The following is a 19,490-nucleotide window of genomic DNA, read 5'->3' on the forward strand; positions in this document are numbered from 1 at the left end:
TTCCATTTATACACACACACTTGGGATGTCAGGTATCAGTATCGGTATGTACAGTATTTGTACTCAGAAAACTACAGCATCTCATACCGCTTTATGGCAAAGTGGCGTTAACCTCTCGTTAGTTGAGCAGGTAGGTGGAGGAGGAGCAACGCCAGCAGTTTGGACATATTTTAGGATAAGCCATGGTGACTAAAGTAGAGAAAAATATGTTCTGCTAAATTGTCAATAGGAAGGGTGACAGGCAATTTGATAAAATAGCTGAAGAACCAACACACAGAGTTCAAGGAGTTTGTTAAAGCTAGCAGCAGGAAACAGCATCGACCAACAGAAAGAGAGAGTCCAGAGACAACCCACGGGTGGGGAAATAACAGAAGCAGAGCTGAGGTAAAAGACTTCCAGCCGTCACCGCAATCAAACAGTCACTACATTATATAATGTCAATATGAGCTCCTCAACAGTCTCGGCGCTCACCAGTGGACACTTCGGGAAAAGTCTGTCTGTTGAGGTTCTGTTTGAGGAGTTAACAGCGAGCTCCTCCGATGCCTCAGCGTCAGACGTGATTCCTGCTGTGCTTCAGAGACTTTTGGCCAAAGAAACAGACGAGGATCATGGCATCAAAACAGTGAAGCTGTCAAGAGACGCTTCACTGACACGGAAAAAATCCACTCTATTGCACTGCAGCTGTGCTCGATGCGAGGTAAAGTGTGAGTGTGTGTGTGTGCGTGTGTGTGTGTGTGCTGAAAATGTTAGAACTACAGTGGTCCTCGGTATCAGCAAGTACCCAAATGTAATTATTTGTACTTGTACTTGGTCTGAAAACAAGTGGTATCAGTGCATTCCTAACACACACACACACACTCACAATCATCTGTTTGGTGCTATTTTGCAAACAAGCTCATAAAAAGTTCTGTTTTGAAAGGTCATGGCAGCCCTGCGGTGCTGATAATAGAAAAAAATCACAGATTTAAGAAGCCAGACAAACTGATAATTAAAGAGGATGATATGATACGAGATGAAGGCAAAGATAATGAGAAAGCAGACGGCATAAAGCTATTTATCGGCTAACAGAAGCATAGCTCAAAGTCAAACAGGTTGACGTCAACAAAACACCCTAAATTAGAAGACAAAGTAAGCTCTTCATACGTCTCTAACACATTACCGGATCAGGACTGTTCACAATCAGGTAACCCGGAGGGTCCACCGGGCACGGCTGTGGCATGTTCGAGGCGGTTTTATTCCTGTCTCTGTGCGGCTTCAAACAACACCAGGAGCGTTTCAGGAGCCTTTTTGCCTCCCTGACTTTGCTCATTTTGGTCATTTTTTCCATGATTCTCCTTGTTTATAGTAAGCCACTTAGTAAAATTATTTATTGTCTGTCTGTTCGAAAGGTATTTTATTTTTAAAATTTGCTGGACACTCTGTGTTGTTCCTGTGTCTGATTGACTGATTGACTCGATCTGCTCCTTTTTTGACTTGGCATATTCTCCACTTAGCACAGCGGCCAGGTGAATTTAGGGGTGAGTTGGCGCTTGGTGAACAAATGATTTTTCAGAAACACTTCGGTGACGGTCCAGACATTTGGCATTCAGTGCATGGGTTTACGTAACAAACCCCAAAATCTGAGGAACCTACAGTGGGGGCAAAAGGTTCTCTCTATAGCCAGCGTTTGTCCATTTTGGACTACTGTGGAAACATGGTGGGGCAACATGGCCAACTCCATGGAAGAGGACTGGCTCCCTTTATAGAGATAAAGGGCACATTCTAAGATAACAGCTGTTATTTTCAGAACATGTATGAAAACCTAATTATGAATATTATATTCCATTTTTGCCAATAGATCCCTCTAAATCCTGCACACTGGACCTTTAAACAAACCATAGAAAGTACTTCAAAAGAATACTTGACTTTGCGTAAAGGAATAAACGGTTTAATAGAATCTATTTAAAATCATTGTCCTGATATTTCTATGACTGGAAGAAGGCGTCACAACTTAAAAATTTGGCCTTGATAGAATCAAGCGGCTTCTGCCCATTGGTGGGAAAGTGCTGATTAATTGTGTCGTAGCCCTGTGAGAAAGTACGCCCAGCGCAAAGCACTAATTACGGGCCTGGCCTGGCCGAGAGAAAAGGGGGCAAAACTCTCAACAAAGGCTCATCTCATATCTCAAGACAATGAGGAGCCAAAAGAATAGGAGAAAGGAGAAGTTAATGAGCTGTGTCACCTGGCATCTGTTGATGCTGGGACAAGGCCTGGCTGGAGTGTCTGTGTGTGTTTGTGTACATGTGAAAGGGAGATAAGTTTTTGTGCGTTTGCATGTGGTTTCTCTGGTTCCTCGCTGCGTCCCCCTTTTCCTCCTGCAACATTATCCAACAGACGCGACAATGCAGCAGGTAGAAGTCATAAGTCAGGGGTGTGGATGATAACAGTATTTTATTTTGTCTCCATCTTTGGTGTGATGTGATTACTGAGTGTAAGCAGATCTGTTAATCAGACAGCATGTGTGTGAAGCCGTCTCAGTGTGTCTGCTTGTCTTTGTTTCTTCAGTCATAGTAGCTGCCAGACCTCATTCTAAGCAGCCTCTTTATTCTAAACAAACAGCCGTCAATGCTGGAAATTAAACACAACACTTCCCGTGCAGCTGAGGATTTGTCTCGGCAAAAACATGCAAAAAAAATCCTGAATTCGCAGATCTAGCTGTGAATTCAAGGCTCTTCAGGTTTGCGTACAAATGCAGAAGTGTGAATATTCAGTTTGTATGTGACAAAGCAGCAGACTCATGGCACTTCATGAAATAGTTATGATTTATAGGAGTTGTGTGAACGCCGGCACCACTTTTCCGTTCTGCGGTCAGCAATAGCAACAATAAACACAGAATGTGTGGTTAGACTTTCAAAATAAAGCTCAGTGAGAAAGATCTCAGGTGACGGTCGCAGTTTGGTTAGAGTTAGGAAAAGATTGTGGGTTTGGGTTAAAACAACTAAAATAACTACATCCTTACAAGAATGGAAGATGATTATTGGTTTCACATGATCGCAGATCAAACCTCCGTCTACTGTGTGAAAGCTCTGTGTTTGATGCCTCCATCTACCCTGAACACCTCCTGATGCAGATTATCTCCCCCGTTTTTGATTTGTGACTATTTCACAAACAGCCTTGATGCACAATCTCCATGTTTCCTTTTTCCTGACAGTGTTTGTACTTGACTTTGCTGTCACAGCCACACTGTTATCTGACGCTTACGCCGCCACTAATGTTGCTGCTCCTCACCCGTCATGCATGTGTATAATTATGATATTACGAGGTATATCAGAAGCAGGTACACATCAGTGCACATGCAGTTCCTGTCACACCTGTAGGAGGGTTGCTGGGGAACTTGTGACGGACACGTTTTAAAATGCACAATTCCCAAAATGCAGCTTGATAGTATTGTTTGTTGAACCTCCCTGCCTCTAAACACTCATGTTTAAACTTCACGCTCCTTTTTAATAAGTCACAAGGCTAATCTGAAAAACCTGGTTGACATGATTCAGGTTATTTTCTCAGATTTTAAAACACAGAAGACACTGTACTGTTTTTCAGGCTGTGGAGTCGTTCTCATGATGAATAAACTGGTGTTTATGTGTAAAATCAGTGTGAAGTGTGAAGTTTCATTTTAAGGCAAGGTGTGTGATCCATCTGTTGACGAGTCGCCCAAGTTTGCGACACAAGATTTGGAGCTGCCATCCCTCTCAAATGGTCCGTCTTCTAGATACATCGACTAATAACAACTAAATGTGAATGATGTTGTCTGATGATGTCAGAGGTTTATTCAGCGGCGTAAAATCTGCAAACACAGCAGAAAAAAATGACTATTTCGATTTATGACCAGTAAAGAAAATGCAGATTTTTCAACTCAAAGTTTTCCATTATGTAGGTGAATATTCTGTCTCTTTATGTGATCAAACACATCATGGATTGAGGCTTTAACTGTTGGGTCCAGATTGGAATAAAAAAAACATCTGAATAAAGACGACTGGCCTTTATTTTGACCCTTATTCATAACACGCCGGCCACATGTTGTTATGGAGAGAACACAGAAGAGGTCTGGCTTTCCAGCAACTGTATGTACAGTAAGCACATTTGTAATCCTGTAAAAACACAACTCAGCCATGTGTTCAAAAATACTTCAAGCATCACAGTGTTTCCCCTGCGGATTTCACAGTCATAAAAGGCGACCAGTCGACTGTGGTTTAGCTTTTAGCATGAGTTAGAAGGGCGGCAGCAGCAGCAATCCTGTTTTGACAGTAAATGACGTGACGTGAAACTACATTTAATGGCACAAGGTATATTATAGCTTGAACTCTGTTTTGTTTGGCGTTGCAGTTTTGTTTTTCACTGACCTTGAGGGACAATTTCAGTAATATTCAGAGAGACAAAACTCGTTTTATGTCTCAAACAGGACAAATTTCTGTTGACAGGGCTAATTGTTAAGTGTGTGGTTGCTGATCTCGAGGCCAAAGAACCACTTTTGGTTGTTCCACTAAAATTTGTATAACTTATGCAGGACCACAAAGTTTTTCTCCAAATTGACACTGCTTTCTGGCCATACTGTATCCATTGTGCACAGTTTCAGTGTGCTGAGATTTTCTAATAATAGAATATAAACTACTTGGCAAGCAGGACTGCATTTAAAGATTCCACCTCCCTCGAAAAGGGGCTGGGCTTTGCAAAAGGGAATTCTATGTTTCATTTTGAAGTTATTGGTCCAGTTCCAAGACCATCTAGCCTCCAATGATCAAAGGTCGAGTCAGAGAAAAGCCTAGCGGGAGGCTTATGCAAAAATGTCGTCTCCTTATTGCGAATCGGCCGACACGTTGGAAACCATCGCCGCTCGTTTAAATGTCAATATGCCCAGATGCAGTTTGGCTGTGCTTGGTCAAGTTTGAAGTATGTGGATGGGAAAAAAAAGAAAAGCTTCTTGCTCGCATAAATAGAATTTGGAGGGTTTTGAAAGTTGCTCGATTAAATTCCTCCACCATCCTTTAAAACCTGATTTTAAATCCCAGACAGGGATGCACAGGAAAAACATTTAATACATATTCTTGTCTGCGGTTGCTGCTTGTTGTTCTTTTTCCCCTCTCAGTAGTATCATCATTCTTGCAGAGAGGAGACAATAAGCAGTTGAAAGAGATGATGACAGGATGAAGGGACATAAAACATTCCTTGAAATCCTGCAGTCATCTCAGCTACTTCTCTCACTGCCCCCCCTTCTCCTCCTCCCCAGACGAGCAGGATCTTCAACGCTGATCCATTATGTTAATGGTGAATTTCTGGGTCACGCATCAAGCACCATGTTTCCACCTTTAAAAGCAGGCCAGACGTCCAAAATCCCATGACGGAGCGGGGGACTTCTGGGTCTGTTGGAGGTAACTACCGGAGTGGAGTGGAAAGGGGGGAGGAGGGCGAGACCTGATAGCATCGCTAGGAATTTAAACAAAAGTATTTTTTTCTCCCTCAAAGCCGCCATCTTTCAGTCTGACGGTTACTGTAAACATCATTCCAGCACACAGCATTATAAGACATGCTACTCCACATTCCTTCAGTGCTTTTAAAAGATGGAAAAATGTCTAAAATATTGTATGTTTACTGGTCTGGATTTACATCAAAGCGAAGTTGTGTTTAAGTGCTCAAAGGTTAGAGCAGGTACATCTTCTTCACCCTCGACACACAATGTGAATTTTGGTTTGTTTTGAGACGTCTCGCTGCGGCTGTGATGTGGTTAATGATGCAACATTTAAGCCCATTTTCATTAATACATGTGCATCTTTTTGACGCTAAAAAAAGAACACGTAAGAAGATAAAATGCTGATTTTTTTTTTTTTTGCCAAAAATACTTTTTATAATTATGCAATGATAACAGTGTTTATAAAAAGCACCAACTGTGAACTCTCAGGGATATAAAAAGCCTTCAGAGATGTTGCAACAGGCCGTCCTCGATTTAAAATCCACTGACCTTAAAAGCAATCCTCACACTTTGGGTTTGTATATAAAAATGCATACCTTGGCAGAATGCAGAGAAGGGAATGTACTCTATGTCCAACCAATTGCTACCTGCAGCTTTTCTTTTAGGTGGTGCGATATTCAGCGCGCACCTCATGCAGTTCCAGTCTGAACCTTACCTTTCTCCACTGTGCAATAAAGACATAAAATAGATCTTCTTTTAAAATATAGTCCTCATTTTATTAACAGAGGCCAAATAAAACTCATCACATTTTATTTACAAAGGGAGGCAATAAATATCTTAATAATAGTCATAAAATTATTTTTGCTTACATTTGTTTAAAAAATCATAAATGTGTCATGTTGTTAGTAGCAACTCATACAAAAACCTGCCGGCAGACAGGTGAATACATACTACTGGTGAAAAGGGGCTGGAGTTTGTCGTCAGTGAGAGAAGGAATGACCAGGCGCAGACTTTTCCTTTTAGGAGCCAGACACCGACTCGACCACATGGCGCTGAAAACGCTCCCAGAATCCTGCGGGGGTCGGTCATCTGAGGAGAGGCCTGAACTGTCAAATGTGGGTTCGTGGTCAGAGCCACAGTGCTCCTGTCTGCGGATCGCTGACCTGACAAACAAGCACAGGGAAAAGCTTTCCCAAAAAGCATCTTTGAGACTTTCATCCAGCGAGAGTGAAAGGAGCCGAAGGTGAGCTCACAGTCGAAAGACGATTTTGGAAGTGGGGGTGGGAGAGAAGAGCTCAGTTCAGCTCTGCGTCGACTGAAAGGTTCATGAGATTAACTGAACGCAGCCAGTCTGACGAGGTAAAGATAAACAAAAAGAACAAGGAGGTAGAGGAAGTCTTCATCGCCAACCCCAAAACATTAGCTAGCTCACACTGAAAGAATCAAGGCGTCCTTTTCTGGAAAACAAAAAACTGGAGGAGGAGCTGTTAAAAAGACGGAAAGGATTAACATCCATCTCCCATATGTGATGAAGTTGGAAGACTTTGCGGCGTTATGAATCACATCAGCTGTTATGCTTTTGCTTGTATTGTTTTTTCGTGTGTTTTAACAAGACGAAAGCCACGGCTGGTGCCTGACAGGTCAAAGCATGTCGTGTTTTAGCTGAATCACAGGCCGCATGGAAATGTCAAGGAAATCACACACAGTACTCGGAGGGTTCAGCGCATTCCAGGAGCCACGAGTGAAGCTGAGGTTGAGAGACATATGGAGAAAAAAAAAAAAAAAAAAAAAAAAAAAGAGGAAGAGGAAGAGAGAGACCTGTAAAATATTGCACTCAAAGCTACACAGTTATCCCGGCAGCACAGCGTCACCTGCGACTGCCACCTCTCTCCGTTTCATCTCCATGGTGTCTGATTCCAGTGGAAAGTATGGGATCCGCGTTGTCAGGGGAAACACAAACAAAAACCGACAGGTATTCCAATAAATCTCTAGTTGGCTGATTTTTATAACATTGCGTCAGCTCCTGCTTCAGCCCCCATTGTCAAAAAGAAAGCATGCCTTCAGCTTGCAGTTCAAACGTAGCTGAGGACGACGGCGACGGGAATTCTCTCAGAAGTCCTTTAGTTTATCCAGTATAAATAACATGACAGACACGTTAGCACAATGACATCAACCCAGAAGAATCCAAGAGTTAGGAAATATTCAGTCATCCTGAAATACAAAAATAAAACATCTTTGACTTTTTTTGTTCTTTTTGTCTGTCTTTCTTTTACACAAGTGAAGTCTTTAAGGTGATTCTTTTTAAGAAGAGAAGCTTGAGATTTTCAGGTACAGTTTTTTTGTTTTTTTTCCCCCCGAGGAAAATTAGTGCTGCCCCATCGGCCCCATCAGTTCCTCTTGGAGTTGGGTTTTAATCGCCGAGCCCTTCGTGTCCGCTTTGTTACTGTGGTGAAACGAAACTCCTCCAGCGGGTCCAGCCTGCCCTTCGGCTGCCGCTTCATGAAGTGGACTTCCTGTTGCCTCTGCGTGGTCCGCGAGCCTTTCTTGGGCCGACCCTTCCTGTTGAAGCCGAGGTACCATCCTTTGTACTTGGCCGACACGAGAGCCGTGTAGTTGTTCTCCAGGAATTCCTCGACAAAGACGCACTCCTGTTTCCTTCCATCGGGCTGAAAGAAGGAAGAAAAATGGGACATGAATTAATTATTAACATGGCAGCATGACCTCCTTTTCAACTAGCGCTCTGGCTTATTTCCATTGCATCAGTTTATTCAGGCTCAGAACGGTTTGCTTTTCTGTCGAGGGTTTTGTAGCATAAAGTCTAAAACACTGATTATGTGTGGAGAACATGAATTTTCCTACACTGTGAGTGTGAGGCAAATATTTAATTTTCAAACGTTTGTAACATTGAAAAGCTAACGGACAAGTTTAGGAAAGTCATTAAAGGCTAGCCAGGGTTTGAATCATGACTCGGCTTAATCTGAAGGTTTTTTTTATTTACAGCAGAAAAGGTTTAATGTAAATGTATTCGCTTGCACACGACTGTTGATCAAACCCACACGCCTCAACTGTCTGCTGCACTGTTGTAATCTGAAACTACTTCCTGTCTAGTTGAGCCTTTTTCACAGTCTTTTAATAACTGAGGAAAGTCTGTATTTCACTTTCTGGACATGGACCGCTGCCAGAAGAAATGCTGCCATCGCGCGTTTCCGCAAACCGCGGCCATGTTCGTCTTGTATGTTTCGTATGTATCACATCAGCGTTTCTACAGTCGGTACGTAGAGCTGAGTTTTCTCGTCAGGACATGGAGGGGGTGGTGGTGGCGAGACGACTGGCAAACAGCAAACCTTTTCCAACTGTGTTTGTGGCACAAAATCTGTTATTTTCAGCCAAAACATGATCAACCGTAGCGTAACCATATCGACTTTTGTCACAACATCAACGGAAAAATTGCAAATTTAAATGCATATTTGGTGCACAAACATTTATTCTGATGAGTTCTTATGGTTGTGATTTAAGTAAGCAATATTTTATCTTCTCCTTTTTAAAGTATTTTAAAGGAATAGTTGTAGTGAGAGCCAGGAGATGGCTAGCTTAGCGTAGCATAAAGACCGGAAAGCCTGACTTGTCTGACTTAATAATGAATGATAGATAAAACACTGGTGTCCATTTTTTCTCCTCACTCTCAGCAAGGCACCGTGCTGGTGTGGAGAATATCATGTAATTCTACAGCGACTCTTTATTAAGATCACTGCTCACTCTCAACAAATTTCATGGAGACTTTTTCTTCATAGTTCCCCTGAAAACTCTTCAGAGTGAGTTCTGTGGATTATCCAAGGCAACAGCTCAGTGTTTGTTGAAAAACACTGTGAATTTTTCAAATCTGGGCGGCAGTAAAAATCTCAGAGACAGATATCTCAAAAGCCGGGCCCATGAAAACAAACCTATCAGCATGTCCACATAGCAATGCGGGCATTTCTGTGATTTACAGTACAACATACTTTATCAAGCAAGCCGAAAGCCACCAACAATCAAAAACTTGAATGTCATTTTAGCCGATTTTTAAAAAAATCCTTCAGTGGTTTACAGGAGGAGGTCAAAGTACGTTTTTTTTTTTTTAAACAAATGAGGCCCCAGCAACTGAAAGTGAAAATGCATGTTTCTAACAGATGACCGTGATGAGAGAGTGAAAACTTCTGTGAATTACTGCAGCCCCACCGACGCCGACAGCAAGAGTTATTAATGCAGCAAAATCACACGTGTGCCTCCGCAGCGTACGTTTTCAAATATGAACTTCTTTTCCATATCGAAGCGCTCGTCCGCCGAGTCACATGCTGTCAACCCGCGCTTGTGGCCACCTGGTGTGACTAAGTGATATAATTGCAATGGCATTCCTCCTAAGTGACCATTAGTCTCTCAATGCATTGTGGTGATTTCAGCCTGTAATTGACTGATCGAGTGTCAAAGGAGTAGGCCGATTACGTAATGGAAGAAGGGCTGTTAGTTATCAAAGGGGTTTTGTTAGGGTGTACAAAAACAGCAGGAAAAAGCAGATCTGAGGCTGCGTTCAATTCGGCCTGGATTAAGAGCTCCGCTTATAATATTTATTTTGATATTGACAAAATATTGAGGTTTTGCTAAAAAAGGATCATTTTTAGAATATTCCCAAAAACCAAAAAGATGCTCACCCTTCCCACTATTTTGCCCTTCTCGTTCATGCAGATGTAATGTTCGCTCTCTTTTCCTTTGATTCGAATGTGGCTCCCGAAGGTTTCTGTCTCGACGACAAGAAGAGCTGGAACGCAAAAGAAAAAAACTGTTAAGGGCAAGTCTTTCCACTCACATGAGCATGGATTAAAGATTCACATACATTTAAACCACTCTGGTACGCTTTTCTCACTTGTGTCTGGGTCATTTTTTCAATTATTTTCAATATTTTGGAAAAAATCTCCACATATTTAAGACTTAAAATTGACTATATTTAAATGTGGAAGCCTGTGAAGGAACCCTGCAAACAAGCGAGGGGCAAATACACAGGTTTGCCAAGTAAAGTCAAGTAAAGAAAACTTAGATTTTACAGCCTACAATGTGCTCTGGTGAACATTTTAGGATTATGTGGTTGATATTTCAGAAATATAGGTTCATATGTTCCACATAAAGTTGTCTTTTTTTGGCAAATACACCTGCACAAAGCCACCAGTCTTAGCTGTACAGTACCAGAGATCAAAACCCATTTAATAAAATCAAGGATTACAGGAAAAAATGTATCTCAATAGTTAAAAACACAAGCAAAAGCCTGTAAGATCCATAATATAGAAATGAGTGATTTTGGGCTTTGTGAGTAAACTGACTTGACAACCACTGCAAACATTGCGTGAGCATTTATTCTGTGAATGAATTATGGGTCTCCAGAGCAAATCATTCAAGTCTTTTAAAAGTATATTAAGTGCACAACTTGCTTTATATAGGACCAAATATGCACCAAAACAACAATGCCACCGTCACTTCGACCTGACACAGCAGTAATCCACTCTCGAGACGCATCCCGGCGGCTCTTTTATTCGCCCCCATCCTAAATGTTAACCCCTGCGAGGTCACCTTTGTCTCTGCTCACCCCTCGACCAGCAAAGAGATCTGCCAAACATTTGTGGAGCGGTTATGTGCCCCTCAGGATTAGGTTTCAAGTTCCCTTTAGTCTGTGCTCACTCAATCAAAAAGTTAAGATGATCCATTTGTTTAACACACAGGGCCTTTCAGTAGCGCTCAAGGGAGCAGAGGAAGAATAGGCGAAGGGGACGGGACGGGCTCGAGGGCAGAAGTAACTCCCCCCCTCCTCCCTCCCACCCTTAAATCCAACCTTGGGAGGAATGAGGGAGGAAGGAAACCTGCCTCAAAGGTGAAGCTGAGGGAAGGTAGAAGCTATTCTTTCTCTTCTGAGGGATTTCTGTTTGTTATTCGGGAACTGAAGAACAGCATTTCTGACTTTTTTTTTTAGCACTGAAAAGATCACTCTGGAGCTTTTTGGGGTGCTTGGGAAGGAAAAAAAAGTGAATGGTGTTTAAAAAGATATTTCAGCAAATCAGGAGTCATCTGACAACCCTTTGGCCTTCTCACCCTCAGCTGGTTTTGCATCGAGACCCAAAATTCAACCTCAAGTATGAAGCCTTCACCCAGAACATCAGATAAAACAATATTTTCCTCTCTGCTGTGGACATCCTTCGTCCGTGACCCCGTCCGAACCCTGTATCATAGCTACATCTGTAAATGTCTGAACTGGACACTTTAATAATGTGTTGGGAGCCCTCTGAGTGCAGAGTCTAACACATGAAAAGGGGACAGCATCCACAAGCAAATATCTTTGTGAGCTGCCGCTGTGATGCTTTGTATATTGTGCATTCTCAGGATAGAGCCATGGTTGGTATGTAAAAGGGGAAAAATGAAAAATCTAACAGAAATTTTAGAATGAGCGGCCAATATTTCACCCTAAAACCCCGCTTCCAGTGACTTCTTAACCAATTCAATGTTTCCGTCTCGATGCAACGTGAACAATGTGTGGCCGCGGGCATTTATCAGCCTCAGTATGGGGTCAAAAAAGCTGAAAACTCCTGCTTTTAGTCCATAGCGCAGTGTTTATCAGTTTAAAAGCCTTTGCACTGACCCACCATCTGCTCTGAGTGGACAACAGGCATAATTTACAACAGATTGTTCTGGAAAAGGATTGTTCTAATCTCTTAAAAGTTATGAATATGAAACATGAATATATAAGAATGATAACACCCGCATTTTGGCTGCACTGATCCGGACCTAGAGGTCATAAAGGTCGACATCGAAGCAACATATTTCTTCCGAGGTTGTTCGTGGTCTATCGCCGTGAAGCTGCAGCGACTGAGAGAGGATTAGAGCAAAGAGAGAATCTTCCTGAGCATTATTAGTGAGTGCAAAGGAGTTCACAGGTGCCAGGTACTGCAGCTGGATGGGGAGGAGGAGGAGGAAGAGGAGGTGGTGGGGGGAGCAGGAGGAGGAGGAGGAGGGGCGGAGGGTAGAATTGGCAAGGCCTCATGGGAAAAATTGGATCTGCTTCCACTCAAGCTCTAACAAGCAGTGAGGAAACTTCGCCTCGGCGCATCTGTGACTGAACACACTCACTCAGAGGCATTCAAGACCAGCAATTTTCGAGCCGTGAGTCAGCTGTTATGAGCAAAATATCTGCAGGAAGGCACAACACAAGGCCCGCTGCCTTATGTTTATTCCACGGCATCAAAGAGTGCTTCACTGACCGTCAATTTACTCATCCGCCGCTTTTGTTTTCATTTGAATTTACGAACAAGTCCACACAGAAAGCAAACAGAATACATTTACGGTTGATAGAAGCATAAAACTGTGTCTGTAAATGTTAAATCCTTTTGTCGTCTTCATGCTTTCAAGTTAGCACGGAGTACTTTCACACTGCTAGGCTGAACAAAATCACGCCGGTTGCCCAAATCCAACATTGGACATGTCAATGCCCATTATAAACCAATGTGTGGCGAAGAAAATGAAAGATTATACACTTAGTTTTTACTTTATCTTATCTCATCATATGGACAGCCACAGTTCTACTCCTTGTGAATCTGCATTTCTGATCATTTTTTTAACCCTGAGAAACAATAAAGTTGAGTAATGCCACAGGATTGTATTCCACACAAACATGAAAGCCCATAACCTAAAATTCAAAAACCAAAACGTGACGAACATTTTGCAGACTGGCAAACCAACAAGTCAGTTTTGGTCCATATTAGGCATTCTGGCAGAAATTCCCACAGTTGGGCCTATAAATCTATCAAGATAAAAATAGACTTGCTCTGGATACCCAGCTGCTGCAGTAAACATCCTCTGCAAGCTCAGCAATTTCATAACGTTTCCAGCCACTCCAACCAGTAGTTGGTGGCTTCCAAAAGTCACCATCCACTTTGCCTAAGCCAAACAGAGAGCATGGACAACCACCTCTGAACAGCCAAAGTGGCTGCTAGAGTGCACCAAAGCACCAAAATCTCACTTAAAGGTGGTGGCAATTTCTCATCCTGTTACAACGAACTAGCTAAAGTGTCAGGTGAGATGCACAGGAGTTCTCCCATACCATACTTGCCCCCATCATCTCCGTTGGCGTTGATTTTCTTCCCCAAGATCTGGACGTGCTTCCCCGTGGTTCTGCTGTAGAGCTGATAGATCCGGACCTGCTTCCGGCTCAGGTCGTCCGGGTTCCGCGTGTGGTTCTCGATGTAAAACCTGAAATCAGCAGAGCTCTGCTGGGACTCCTGCGCAGAGGTGTGAGACAGGAGGAAGCAGGAAGAGAGACAGAAGATGAAGAAAGAGGGTGAGACACCGTCATGGCACAGGTGTTGATAGTAATGTGTGCTGCTGCTTTTATGGGCCCTGTGTCAAAAAAATTGCGCTTGAGGGGCTAAAAACTCAGATACCAAACGGGAAATTTGTGGCTGCAGCATTTTAATGTGTCTCTTCCCGCTTCTCAACTGGCACATTTTACATGCATTGCATTTACAAGCTGATAACTATGCAACAAGACGTGTTAATGAAATCACCATTTGAGTAAAAATCCCACAGAACAAGTGCAAAGCCCATGGTGCAGCCTTCTGTTGCTTGTATTGAGACAGCGGTATACTATGTGCTCCGGGCGATATTGAGAAACCTGTACTCCATTTCCACAAGCAAGCAAGCCACTAGCAATTATACACCTGAAGCATCCAGACCTGTTGCACTATCATCAAACAAATATCTGCCTGCAGGCGAAGTACGGTCCATAAATTAGGAAACGCAGCAGGCGGAAGACAAGACTGAAAGATGGCAAGAGGCACCTTGAACCACAAAAACACTCGCACTTGTAGGAGGACTTTTGGATCACATTGTCCAAATCCACCTTTCAGAATTCACTCGCCTGCTGTTTAAGAGTCACCTTAGACCTGACATAAAAGCAGAGGAAATCGCCGACGTCGACAGCATGCCAGAAAAGCAACTGTGTCACCCAACATGTGGAGGAGCGAGAGGAAACGTATACTTTCAGAAGCCCTGGAATCTCACTTCACGCCAAGATCCCATTTCCCCAGCTGTATGGTGTGGTAATTGCACAGTAATGGCTTTTTATGTGGCTGTTCTCAGGTGGCTAATTATATACACATTACATACCCAGAGTCCTTGTTATTCTAACTTCTGTAAATTAATGACATGTAGCAAACATGATGGGAAGTTGCGGCCTCAGAAGAACAAATCCTTAAACTCGGAGAGGGAAAATAAACAACTTCTGAGAATCTGAGAGCAAATTGGGCGCCTAATCCTTTGAAGAGCACTATCCACGAAGATGGGTCCCTCAGGTTGGATCTACAGCGTCCCCTAAACCTCCAAGAAACCAGAGCTGACGGTGAGATTGGACTTTGCCCTCACATGCCCAACAGATTGGGAGATACGGCACTCGGCAGCGTTTCTCAGCCACATTTGGACGAGCTTCTGAAATAGGAAGGACTTGTTGGCTCATTATGACGTATTCGGTCTGGAAATGTGGACCTCTGAGGATCCAGCCTCTGAACGGGGCCACAGCTTCTGTATCTTGACATTTAGGAAACACGACCATGATGTTACTTTTGGCATCAAGCAGAAAACAAGAGGCTGGATATTGAGATGCGCTACCGACCGATGCAACAAATTTGTGGCGTTAATACTGACTTCAAGGCATCAAAACCTAAAATAATTTCATCTCAAAGCAAAGATATCAAAGCTAGCTGTGGCTCTATTGGCTCATTTTTCCTCCATAGTTTCCAGCCCAGCTCCTTTTTATTCTAGACAAATTTACTCCAAGTATTCCAACATGCAACATCCTCCATTAAACAACTGCACAGCCATGAACACCACGCTACACGCTGTCTTCTAATACATTTTTTTATTCAACAGAACATAAAGAATCAAGATCAGCACTTTCTCGAGCCCTAAAAAGATAACTTTAATCCCTGTAGTTCCTCTGAACCAGTTCTTTAATCCTGGAAACTCAACCAGCAGATTAACCAGCATGAAGGGACACATTTTCGTCAGATCAGAGAACTGATAACCCCTTGCAACATAAATCAATTCTAGACAAACATCTGTCACTATTAGCACGTCGATGTGAGACGGTTAGGGCGATGCACATGTGTGTTACCTTACTCATAAATTATATTGACAAATGCATTTAGACACGCTACGTAATTGGAGACCAATGAGCTACAACAACAGCTTTTTTCCCAACAGAGAGAACTACTCATGGACGCTTTCACATTTGATGTTCCCAAAGGCAGCTCTGGAAAGTGATGCATTTAAGAGCAGAGCAGTTGGCGTGAGCAGCAGAAGCCACAACGGCAGACAAATAAAGAAAAAAAGCATCACCTGCAGGACTTTGCAACCAAGGAACAACACGGCAAACTGACGAGGGATCTGTGCGCTTCACAAAATACTCGTTTTGGAGCCAAAGATGCTTCTTAAAAAAGGAAGCTGGACTAACACTCAATACGTGCTGGTTTAAAATTAAACATTCATGCAACTGCAAACTGCGCATGCATCCCTTTCAAGAGCCAAACATCAGCATCTGCTGTCGACTCTCTCTCAAAATGAACCTCAAAGCCGGCGAGCAAGAACAAAAACCGAACACACAACAGAACGTGGCCTGACCGGGCTGCTACGGGATTTATCCCAGATCTCCCCGTCTCTAAACAAACACAAAGGTGTGTTTGCTAGACAGTTGCATTTTACGTCAAGGGAAAGGCAAGCCTAAGCACATGAGGTGGACACAAGCGTTTTTTTTTATCGCGCTGTCTCCTCTCTTCAAAGACACAGCATAAAAACGGATATGGCTGAAACTTCAAAAGTCTGGAGCTCATCTTTACCCAGGAAGCTTAGTCGTCACATCCATCTGAGATACACCTCGCTATCTGCCTGACGCACAGACGGTGTCACACACACACACAAATAGAGAGAGACACGCTCTCACGTGTTGGCAGAGCATTCAGAGTTTACTTCGACTGTGGTCGCCTCTGTTGTTCTTCCTCGTGAAATCACAACCACAACATGACATGTAAGAGCCATTAGCTGCTCGCAGCAGCTCCGCGGAGCAGAGTGGGCCAACGACATGAGGGGCGACGTGACGGGGGGGGGGCTTTAAAGGGCTGTTCCTGCATTTCCTTTAGTTTGAGCATCAGTCTGAAAATACTCAAAGAGCCACAGTGCATTTCCTTTGTTGGATAAATGCCTTCATCTCGCACAACAAACATGCCAGTCACATATCAAAACAGCAAAAAACAGAAACCTCATATGTCTGCTGGGCCACTTTCTGCATGGACTTCATCCTGTCCTACATGTGAGGAGTGGTCAGTCCACTCTAAAGCTTTGTTTGCACCAGCTCTGTTGGAATAATCAGAGCACACAGACTTACATAACATAGCAGTTTTGAGTTTTGGTTTAGGGTTTGAGAATTTGCATCTGGGAAATTTCCTGAAAAGGTTCTGGATCAGAAGTTTTACTCCAATAGTTAGACCTGTTATTTTGTCCCTGAGAGCAAATGGCCAAGACAAGGAGATCCTAACAGCACTAAATTAAAAAAAAAAAATTAAATAGAATTGTGCAACCAATAAAATGTCTTATAAAGTTTACAAACTTTCCCTCCTGCAGGGTTTTATTTGTCCCAAAAACGTGACCTCCCCTTGATATGATTCAGTTTTTTCTGACAAAAATATAATTTTTTCCTTAAACTCTTCAAGATATAATTATATAAAAAGTACAGTCAAATGCTGCCAGCTGTGGGATGCTGATGTAGAAGAAAATGCATCCCAGAAGTGGGTGAGAGATAAAACCGAGTCCCTCCAGTTTTAATATTCAAGATCATAACAAGGCCGAGAAATTAATTTAAAACAACAGCTCGTGGAATATTCCGACCAAACACGTCATACCAATAAACTGATCAGATAGCTTTATGAGCGAGGCAGCGCGCTCTCCGCATCTTATCTGGATCACAGCGCGCAATTAGGTGAGTGGATGCCTGCAAATCATTACTGTTCAAAGTGAGACGCAACTAATAAAAAAAACCGAGGCAACAAGCGCCAAACGAGCCCATCTGTTCGCAGAACCACCTTCTAACCGCGGGGATCAAAACATTTATTACACAATTCTGCTGTAAAACACTGAAGCTGCTACTTGAACTCCAGATTAAAAAAACGAGAGATTTTTATTGGAGTTTGCCAGATTGATAGTATTGATTAGGTATTAGTATATTAGTGCGCGTGAAGGACAGCTACACTTCAGATTAGAGTTTCCCCAATGCCGAATTGCCTGTATTTCTGATAGAGGAGCTATACTCTTTGTTCATCCATAATTTAATTGGGACTAGAGGGCAATAATTGCATTTTTATCTCATACATGGTATCGCGATAATACTGCTATAATATTAATGCAGGGAACTAGTTTCTTTACAGTGCTCAACACTGACTTACCTTCTCTACATTTGTGTTACTTTTTTTCATTGCATAGCAGTATAGTTCAGTAAATTTATTGTGCTGTTATTTATTTTTTCACTATATCCATGTTTGGTTTTATTTTTCGCGCAGCACGTGTTCTCCTTCTAAAATTATCGAGCCACTTTTTTTTTCCTAATTCATATCCACTCATATGGCTTTAATCGAAAGGAAGTCAATGCCGCGTTTAACATCGTCGGGACCACCCTGAAAAGAGCCCATACCCATCATCGGCATTACTCACATTAAAAAGCTGCACGGTGGCATGCAAACACGGACACATAAAAAGGAGAGGAACGTGGGAGTAAACATACCTGCAGCTGGAAATAGAGTACCAGAAAATGTAAACACCTACGTGGAGAGAGAGGGAGAGAGAAGAGAGGAGGGGAGTGAATCACACAGGCAATTACATGAAGAATAAACGCAGCCTACCTGGATGAAAGCAATGCGCAAATATGAAGCTTTTGGCGACTTCTATTGGTAAGAATGCATGGTTTTATGTGCAAAAGGCAAACGGAGATGTGGAACACTTACACGTATATGAACCTCGAAGGCAGCAGAGACATCTTGACTTGCAGAAATACACCTGAAATACACCTGCTTCCACAGATTTAGAGCCCCGGGAAAGGTTGGCGAAATCGCCCCCCTCTCTCTCGCTTTCGCTCCCCTGCGCGTCCTTTACGCACACAACTCCGTGGGTAAGTAGGAGATTGAATCCCAGTGTAAGGATAGATCACTGGAGAGCGGCAGCAGAGTCACAGGGTGCAACATTAGGTGCTTCCTTGTTGGGGGGGATTATCCAGAAGATTTTTTTTTTCTCAGCTCAGTCTCCTCCGCTCCCCGAAATCCCGCAACGTCTCCGTAAATCTGTGCCAAGCGTGGAAAGGATTCAGAATTCAACCTCGCCAAAAAGATCCCCTCGCTCAAAAAAATATCCTCCGAGTTTTGCGCACCTATTGCCAAGTTTCCCCACAATCCCAATCCTGCTGCTCCAGAGATCACAGGCTCCTCAACTCCGTCCGTACCTGCGGGTGATTTCTACACCTTGCATGGGTCATTTTATTCTACCAAGTGCTGCGGTGGAGAAAAGGAAAAGCGGTGGACAATATGACGCCCTTCCACAAAAAAGTCGCAAAAAGTGGGACAAACTCTTCCAGGCATACAAGAAAAGTTACGTTTTTCAAAAAAAGTAGTGTGGAAATCGTAGCGGCGGCGGCGGCAGCGGATCCCTGGAGAGGTTTGGGGGCTAATGATGGCGCAGCAGTGCCTGTCAGTGGTGGTTGTGCGTCTGCGGCTTGAGATTTGGGCACAGAGAGGCTTTTTTGTTGTTGGTGGGTGGAAACATGTCAGCGGTTTGCACCTGATAGGGTAATCTTGGAGAGACCATCAGCTTGGAGAGGGTTTTTTCCTCTCGGTGGGCAAAGCGCTACGCAGAGGAAGGAGAACAAGAGCAAGGAGATCAGCTGCTTTTTGGTTTGTTTGTTTTTTTCTTTTAATTAGATTTTTTTTGTAATAGAAGATTTAAT

General features: G+C 43.0%; 1 protein-coding gene across 1 annotated transcript; it reads right to left on the bottom strand.

Moving 5' to 3' along the window:
* Positions 1-7,260: 7,260 nt before the first annotated feature.
* On the bottom strand, positions 7,261-19,245 carry fgf24 (fibroblast growth factor 24). Its single transcript, XM_041943939.1, has 5 exons — positions 18,499-19,245; positions 18,279-18,315; positions 13,557-13,734; positions 10,129-10,235; positions 7,261-8,109 (listed from the first exon to the last, which is right to left on the bottom strand). Exons 1-5 carry the CDS (start codon positions 18,528-18,530, stop codon positions 7,831-7,833), a joined length of 633 nt encoding a protein of 210 aa, XP_041799873.1. The 5' UTR covers positions 18,531-19,245; the 3' UTR covers positions 7,261-7,830.
* Positions 19,246-19,490: the final 245 nt, after the last annotated feature.

Source organism: Chelmon rostratus, chromosome 9, assembly GCF_017976325.1.
Source record: "Chelmon rostratus isolate fCheRos1 chromosome 9, fCheRos1.pri, whole genome shotgun sequence".
Lineage (NCBI taxonomy): Eukaryota > Metazoa > Chordata > Actinopteri > Chaetodontiformes > Chaetodontidae > Chelmon > Chelmon rostratus.